Source organism: Oncorhynchus mykiss, chromosome 2 (genome assembly GCF_013265735.2).
Source record: "Oncorhynchus mykiss isolate Arlee chromosome 2, USDA_OmykA_1.1, whole genome shotgun sequence".
Lineage (NCBI taxonomy): Eukaryota > Metazoa > Chordata > Actinopteri > Salmoniformes > Salmonidae > Oncorhynchus > Oncorhynchus mykiss.
The window spans coordinates 74,885,141-74,893,935 of NC_048566.1; the positions used below are offsets into that span (position 1 = coordinate 74,885,141).

Consider the following 8,795-nt stretch of genomic DNA (forward strand, 5'->3'; position numbering starts at 1 on the left):
TCTGCAAGACAGCTGCATTAAGCCATTGTTGTCTTTTCAGGTGTCAATCATAGTTAACATAACAAAATGCAGTTACTGTATTGCAGTATTGTTTTGTGGGGGATGTAGTAAATATTTGGACTCTGGTGTGTTTCCTCTAACAGAATGACTTTGGAGGCCACAGGAGTTTGGTGAATAAGTGGACAACTTTCCTGAAGGCCAGACTGGTGTGTTCTGTACCTGGACTCAATGGCATAGACACACACTTTGACGAACTACGTGAGTGTTTACATTAGCCTTTGTGTTGCATGTTGTGTGTCTGTGTGGCTGGAAAAGGGGGCTGTGGTGTGTGAGAGTGTGGTTTGGGCAAACAAATATCACATGTATACCAGTCTATTGTATTCTGTTTATTCCTGACACTAACTCTTCTTTTGGTTGTTTTTGTTCTCAGAGGATGTGTTTCTGATGAGCGCTAAGGATCCCAAGAACCCCACCATATATGCAGTGTTCACTACATCCAGGTACTTACTTCAGTCAGCCACCTGTCTACAGGTGGATCCTGAATGGATCCTGCAGAAGATTGTTGTAGTAGATGTGTATCTCTAATTGATTCTCTCTCTCTCTCTCTCTCTCTCTCTCTCTCTCTCTCTCTCTCTCTCTCTCTGTCCCTCAGTAACATCTTCAAGGGCTCAGCAGTGTGTTTGTACAGCATGGCAGACATCAGAAGGGTGTTTCTAGGTCCCTATGCCCACAGGGACGGCCCTAACTATCAGTGGGTTCCCTTCCCCGGAAGGGTACCGTACCCACGACCTGGCACGGTGAGGGCATGATGGGGTCTTTGGGTGGGGGAGGGACACACTTTACATAAAGGGGCTATACATAAGGCATACATACCACCTTTATAACATTTTGAATTGTAAACTAGTGGAATACATGAAGGAAAGGATCCACATAGTAATGGATGTTTTTTCATCCACAGTGCCCCAGCAAGACATTCGGAGGATTTGATTCAACAAAGGACTTGCCTGATGATGTCATAACATTTGCGAGAGGACACCCAGCGATGTTTAACCCCATCTATCCCATCAACAACCGACCAATCATAGTCAAGACGGACACGGACTACCAGTTCACACAGATAGTGGTGGACAAAGTGGAGGCTGAGGACGGACAGTATGACGTCATGTTCATAGGCACAGGTACACACACTCACACACACACATGCACACACACGCACACATGTACACACACACACTAAGAATGTGTGTCTGTTGTTTCTGCGTTGTAGACATGGGTAAAGTGCTGAAGGTGGTGTCCATCCCCAGAGGGTCCTGGCATGACCTGGAAGAGGTTCTACTGGAGGAGATGACTGTGTTCAGGGTAGGTCACTCCTACTGCTATCAGATCATGTTTATGTTAAAGTCATACAGCTGAAACAACATCACAATTATTACTTTATCAAAATATGGGTTTGTAACATTTGGGACATTTCTCCTGTATTTTGTCCTAGGAGCCAACTGCTATTACAGCGATGGAACTCTCCACGAAGCAGGTAACCAATGCTGATCATATTCCTCATGACACGAAGAGAACAGGAAAAGGAATGGGTGTACTAGAAAGTCCTACATTATAGAATCATGGCCTTAATGAAGCTACAGACACTTAACACAGCCCATGTAATACAGATCCACTCTCTAAACAGAGATACGTCATATTTCTGAAAGGCAGAGTCAGCTATATTCATATGTAATGAAGTAGTGGTGCTTCTAGGTGAGTGTATCCCACTAATAGTCAGCTTTCATCAACACAAAACAGTGTTTAAATCCCCCACTTACTGTACACACTAAGCTGCAGAAGAGAGGGACACGACTATAGAAGAAGAATTTAACTAAATTGTATCTATGCTATTTATAAAAATGAATTGTATTCTTAGTACAGACTTGATGTGACCTGTCAACGTCATGGGTAACACCTAGCCTGAGGACTGTATAAGGACAAAATAAACACTTGTTAGAAGACGTTAAAATGATGCTGACTGTCTAAGATGGATGTCAACCAACAGATCTCTTGTGATAATACAATGGTAGAAATACTGTGCTGTAGAAACCTTCACCTGTAACAATATGACGAGGCCTTTTTTTACTGTACTGTACCAGGCACTGAGAACCTTTCTAAACCATTTTACATTTGCATAATGCAAAAAATATGGTATCAGGTATTTAGAATGTTTCCTGTTCTGTTTCCACAGCAACAGTTGTACCTAGGCTCAGAGCTGGGCATATCCCAGATGCCTTTGCATCGCTGTGAGGTGTACGGGAAGGCGTGTGCTGAGTGCTGTCTAGCTAGAGACCCTTACTGTGCCTGGGATGGGACCGAGTGCTCACGATACTTTCCCATGGCCAAGAGGTACACACATACACACACACACTCATCGCATAGTGGACATTCAAGCACTATTTATCCCATTCAAAGACTGTAAATAATGAGTACATTGTGTACAGAAAATCAGATCTGTTAGCCCTGAAGGTAGCCAGGTCACATTTCTCCCTGAGACACAGAAACATACCCTGAGCTGTGTTTACTGCAATGAGAACTAATGTTAGTCATATCTGCAGGCAGACTGTCTGGGTGAGTGCAGGGTGAAATAGAGTGTTAGAAGTTCTAGCTGTTCACGGGAGGAGGGTGCGCTGTTTGTGTGTGTGTGTGTGTGTGTGCACTGTAGCCTCCCACCCACGCATAAAGCCTCCATTGGGTTATTGATTTGAGCTTTAGCCTAAAGGTCTCATATTTCTACATATTTTAGACTCTGAATACTCTGATACTCTCAGAGAGAACAGCCCTGTGGGGAAGGGAAGATATGTGAGAGAAGACACTTGTTCTTTCTCAATGAATAAATCTCTGTTCTGTTTCTCACTCTGGATATTCCATTGTTTATTCAGTCATTGTTTACAATACATGTGTGTGTTTCGAATCCATCCCCTCTGTATCCTTGGCTGAGAGTAACTGTGTTAGTCAGGCTGTGTAAAATAGCTATGAGTGACTGATTGATTGGATTCCTCAGCCACCCTGTAATTAGAACTAAGCCGGTCTACAGTGGAATGAAGCTCACTGGTGTTAGCTAATCTGCCTGGCTGGCTCACAACCACAAGTACAGCACATCCAAAACCACACACATGCACGTGCATACTTGCAAACTGAATCTTGACGTGTCTTTTTGCAGGAGGACAAGGAGACAGGACATCAGGAATGGAGACCCTTTAACCCAGTGTTCAGACCTGCAGCATCATGGTATGTATTCACAAATAAACCTCCTCATGGAAGATTCCTCTCTTCCCTTCACATTATAATGGTGCTGAGTTCACGTTGTGTTCACAGTATGATCTGTGTGTGTGTCCCTGTAGATAACCTGAATGTGCAGCCCACGGTGCTGGATAAGACAGTGTATGCAGTGGAGAACAGCAGTACGTTCCTGGAGTGTAGCCCCAAGTCCCAGAGAGCACTCACCTACTGGCAGTACCAACAAGTCAACGACGACAGGAGACAAGACGTATGAAACCGTACACTAGTCCTTACACATAACACAGCATTTCAATCATGATGTCCATCAAATGACCGGTACACTGTTCAGTGCATTACATAAATGACTGCATACTGTATTACAGATACTAGGTACTGTGTCTGAGCTGCAGATCTACAAATAATATTGAACATATGGATCTCAAATGTGGTGTTGTTTATCTTAGTATGCTAGATAAAATGTAAGTCAAGTGAAGCAAACATTGTTCTATTACTCCTCTCTGTGCAGATCAAAGCAGAGGATCGTTTTGTCCGTACGGAGCAGGGCCTGCTGATCCGCATATTGAACAAAAAGGATTCTGGGACTTATGTGTGCCAGGCTGTAGAACACGGCTTCATGCAGACGCTCCTAAGGGTCACCCTGGAAGTCATCGACACTGAACGCCTCGACGAGCTCATTCACCGTGATGACGAAACTGCCACACACACCACTGCCACACACACCACCTCCTGGGACACGCCCACAGCCCGGGAATCATCCAATCAGAAGCTATGGTACCGTGACTTCCTGTCATTAGTGAACCACCCGACCCTGAACAGCGTGGATGAGTTCTGTGAGCAGGTGTGGAAGAGGGAAAAGAAGCAGAGGAGGCAGAAAGCACACCTATCCCAACAGGTCCAGCTACACCAGCAGCAGCAGGGCCTCGTGCACGCTCACACCCACGTGAACGCCCATGGGCTTGCGGCCAAGTGGAAACACCTGCAGGAGAGGCAGAAGGGCCGCAACCGTCGGACCCATGAACTGGAGAGAGCCCCCCGCAGCGTCTGACCTCGCACCGACTAAATCCCATGACCCCGCCTGACCCCCAACCCCTAATCCATGTACACTGTCCTCATCCTCAGATCCCCCCTGAACCTCCTCCCCTGCCTCATCTCTCCTTACAGAGATAAAGACTCGTTCCACACTGACTTTGTACAGAGAATCTCAACTGGAAACAAAGGCAATATCCCGCCCTGGTCTGTGCGTGTAGGCTGCGTGGCCACCCATGTTTACAGTGACACGGCACAGAGACAAAGGATGTTACAGGACACCAGGTGATACAGTACTCTTCTATAATCTCAGCTGGCCTCTGTAGCCCCAGCACCATGGAGGGACAGTGTTAGCCTACATGTGGACTGGACTCCACGTACTGCAGAATAACTTATTGAAAACATGGCTCTGTCTCCGCTGTAGTGTAGCTTTGTTTGTTAGTCGTGTCTCGTCATTGTTGTCCACCCAGATATAGTAGTTAGCTTCTCCTAACAACCACTATCTTGGAACAAGGGATGATAGTGTTTGATGAAATGACGGAGCAGGGACGGACCTCGTGTGTATCACAAGGACATAACTACATACAGGTCATGTAAAGCACAACACTTTGATGTTGATTGGATTCTATGAGAAATGAAGAGTCCTAAGGAGAGAGGAGGATGACTGAGCACTGCAAGATACTTCAGAGTAGCCATGGATTTACAACTAATTATGTTATTCTAACTTAAATCCAACATGTAAATGTGCTTTGACATCCTCATACTAAAGGGAATGGTTTGCGGTTATCTTGTTACATGATGTTGTTTCCCCATAAACAAATGTATTTAACAGAAGGTGATTTGGTTTTTCCCGAAAGCAGTAGGTAGATAAAGTATCCAACATGATTCTGAAAGTCACTGTGTTAAGTGTATAGATAAGCTCTTCCAAGGCACAAATGTTTTCATGTTTTATTTAAACGTGTATCTTTTTGATTTGCTCAGAGCCCTGTATAAGTATTTGTTACATAGTGGAAGTTGACTTTATTTTCTTTATGTTATGTTTCAGTCCAACCACTGCATCCCATCTTAACTAAAACTTTAACATGTCGCTGCATCAACTATGTCACATTGTTTGATTGAATCAATTTGCAAACAAAACTTGTTTTCACCACATACAGTGCCTTCAGTATTCATGCTCCTTGACATACTCCACATTTTGCTGTGTTATAGCCTTAATTGAAAATGGATTAAATCAATATTTTAAAACCCATCAACACACAAAACCCCAAAATGACAAAGTGAAAACATGTATTTTTAATTTCTTGTGATTTTATTGAAAATGAAATACATAAATACAAGCATACACGTAACATGATGCAGCCACCACCATGTTTGAAAATATCAAGAGTGGTACTCAGTGATGTGTTGTTGAATTTGCCACAAACATAATGCTTTGTATTCCGGACATAAAGTTAATTTCTTTGCCACATTTTTTTCAGTTTACTTTAGTGCCTTATTGCAAACAGGATGCATGTTTAGGAATATTTTTATTCTGTACAGGCTTCCTTATTTTCTATTTAAAAGTCACAATTAGCCTCATGGTGAAATCATTGAGCAGTTTCCTTCCTCTCTGGCAACTGAGTTAGGAAGGACTCCTGTATCTTCTCAGCGGCTGGGTGTATTGATACACCATCCAAAGTGTAATTAATAACTTCACCATGCTCAAAGGGACATTCAATGTCTGTTTTTTTTGTATCCTTCTACCAATAGAAAACCTCCCCTGTCTTTGTGGTTGAATCTGTGGTGTTTGAAATTCACTGCTCGACCGAGAGACCTTACAATTATCTGTATGTGTGGGGTACAGAGATGAGGTAGTCATTCAAAAATTGTTTGTAAAAATGTCTAAAAACATAATTCCACTTTGACATTATGTGGTACTGTGTGTAGTCCACTGACACACAATCTAAATGTAATCTATTTTACATTCAGGATGTAACACGACAAAATGTGGAAAAAGTCAAAGGGTATGAATACTTTCTGAAGGTACTGTACATATATATTGATATACAGTATATCTACACTGTGAAAAATTATATGATATAAGTTTATCTATTTGAGAAACCATTGTGTAACATGTCAATATGCCTGTAACTGTTACTTTACGATAACACCTACATGTAACATGTACATGCTGGCAAACAGGACCAACTAACAGAGCAAATACTTTCCACTCTTAAAAAAAAACACCACTGGTGTTGTATGGAGCATGCAGGGTTCTATTACAATATTTAGCATACCACTACTGTACCATCTGTCTATGTCTGTTTGCCCATGTCAGCCTGCAAATGTACTTTCAAGCATATCTTACACTTCCAGCAATACACACATGTATTTTGTTATTGTCCAGGAGTATATCTGTTCTATGTATCTTTCCTTGAATCACTACATTACTCTGAGAGTATGTACATCAGGAGATGTTTTTTTCTGACATGTGTTTCTTATGTACGTCAGGAGATGTTTCCTTTTGAAATATCTCAACACAGTGAGACATACAGAGACAGACAGAGAATCTGGAATGTACACACCTGTGAACATAACATAAACATTGAAGAGTCAATCCCATGGTCCAACAGTATGCCACTGTATACTAATTGCATGTGAATGCCATTCTAGTCTACTTTTGTTTCTTATAACGATGCATTGTTTAATGTTGTTTGTGATGGTCTGCTCTTAGCTTAGAGGCAACACACATTTACCTGTTACTGAGGTGTAAAGACACACAGAACGAGTTACTGGAAGTACGGCATAAATTAAGTACTCTGGTGTATTCCACTGGCACTCAGAGATACTCTTGTTTATCTGGGCTGGAAATCACTTTGGATGCAAACATCTATACAGATCTGTCAATCACACATAGTTACAGTAAATATAAAGTATATTAAAATGTAATTCTCATCAAACACAACAACGCAACATGGATCAGTACACATGGACAGGTAGCAAGAGTATACATGATCTCCCAATTATCTGTATCAGTGTGGATGTTGAGATCCAGGTGGAACAGCCTAAGCAGAGTTTGAACCAGTGACATACTGCCTACAGAGTCCAGACCTCTTACAACAGGTGCTAGTGGGCTCACATAGTGAAGCAGTACAGAGGGTCTGTCTCTGTATCGGGATCAGTTCTTAAAGTGCCATACCAGGTCCTATTTTAGAGCCGGTATTCTACAGTATAAAAGGTGCTGATTCTCTGTACCATTCATCTCCGTCCCACTTCAACCACTGGCAGGGCTGCTGAGTGTAAATGAGGGAGTAAACTGCTGCTGCTGTAAAGACTGTGTTTGGTATGATGATGATGATGACGACGATAATGACGATGATGTATTCTACTGTTCTAATAAAAACATCTTCCTAAAGCCTGTTCTTATTGTCATGTGTTATTTGTGATATCTGAGATTGTTACTCTACACTGCCACAATGTTACTATGTCATATGACTGAAGCCCACGGTGGACTTGGGCACATTAATCTATATAAAATATCAACTCCATGAGATGAGAGATCTGGTTGTCAAGGGTGATACAATAGTTTTAATACAATTGCGGTATTGTAAATTGTAAATAAACCATATTTATAGAGTTATACATTTAATTCAAACACAATGAACTTCCATGCGCTAAAGCTATAGACCTCTTGGTGCCAAAATGTAGTTGTTTTTATACATTTAGTTATGAGCACACAGCCCATTAACCATCAGGATTAGATAAGTATTATAAATTACAAGCACTGAAAAGTATAATTGATGTTTGACGATTAATCATCTGGTCCTACGCTGAAATTCAACAAAAATAAATCTCTGCAAGTTGATGATATGGTTGTTTGACATAGCTGACATGCCTTTGCATTGGAACATCACTGTCTGTCTTGTGGTACATGACTGCCCCCCTCTGGCAGAGCAGACCTTTGTCATCATGCATCAGTCACATCATCAGTCTGATTGGATAGACCTGTCGTCCCATCCCTCACCTCCAGGGGACACCACAATACTCACAAAGAACTGATAGGAGGGACAGAATGAGAGACAGACACAGGGAGAAATACACTTCCCCTTTACTGTTGATTATTAAGAAGTAACTTCAGTAAGAAATCACAAAATCAATTACCAATTGGCAATATGAATAAGAGTAAAAATGTAAAGTAATCTTGTCACTTTGGTAACCACACCACTGATTCAACACTCCTCACACACACACACACACACACACACACACACGGAGGGATGGGGACCATTGGTGGTTCTCAGCTGGTTAGTTAGGGGTCGCAGCTTGTGAAATGGGTGATGTTTATACAGTGGGTCAATGGAAAATTCCAAAAGCAAAAAGCGAAGATTCCATTCTCTGTGATATATACACCCATGTGTGTTTATTGACAACCTATTGACCCAGAGGTCTTTATCTATATTCATATAGCCATTGGTGGGTACTACACATGCAGATGCCAGTTACAGTTGACT

At 42.0% G+C, this 8,795-nt stretch overlaps 1 protein-coding gene across 1 annotated transcript in view; it reads left to right on the forward strand.

Moving 5' to 3' along the window:
- LOC110496116 (semaphorin-3ab) overlaps positions 1–5,686 on the forward strand; it is a 62,560-nt gene extending 56,874 nt beyond the window's left edge. Inside the window, exons 8-17 of the mRNA XM_021571821.2 lie at positions 144–258; positions 431–500; positions 653–797; positions 959–1,178; positions 1,268–1,359; positions 1,490–1,531; positions 2,228–2,385; positions 3,200–3,267; positions 3,381–3,526; positions 3,785–5,686. Coding sequence (XP_021427496.2) covers positions 144–258; positions 431–500; positions 653–797; positions 959–1,178; positions 1,268–1,359; positions 1,490–1,531; positions 2,228–2,385; positions 3,200–3,267; positions 3,381–3,526; positions 3,785–4,324 — 1,596 coding nt within the window. The 3' untranslated portion in view covers positions 4,325–5,686. The remainder of the gene's footprint in view (positions 1–143; positions 259–430; positions 501–652; positions 798–958; positions 1,179–1,267; positions 1,360–1,489; positions 1,532–2,227; positions 2,386–3,199; positions 3,268–3,380; positions 3,527–3,784) is intronic.
- The last annotated feature ends 3,109 nt before the right edge of the window (positions 5,687–8,795 follow it).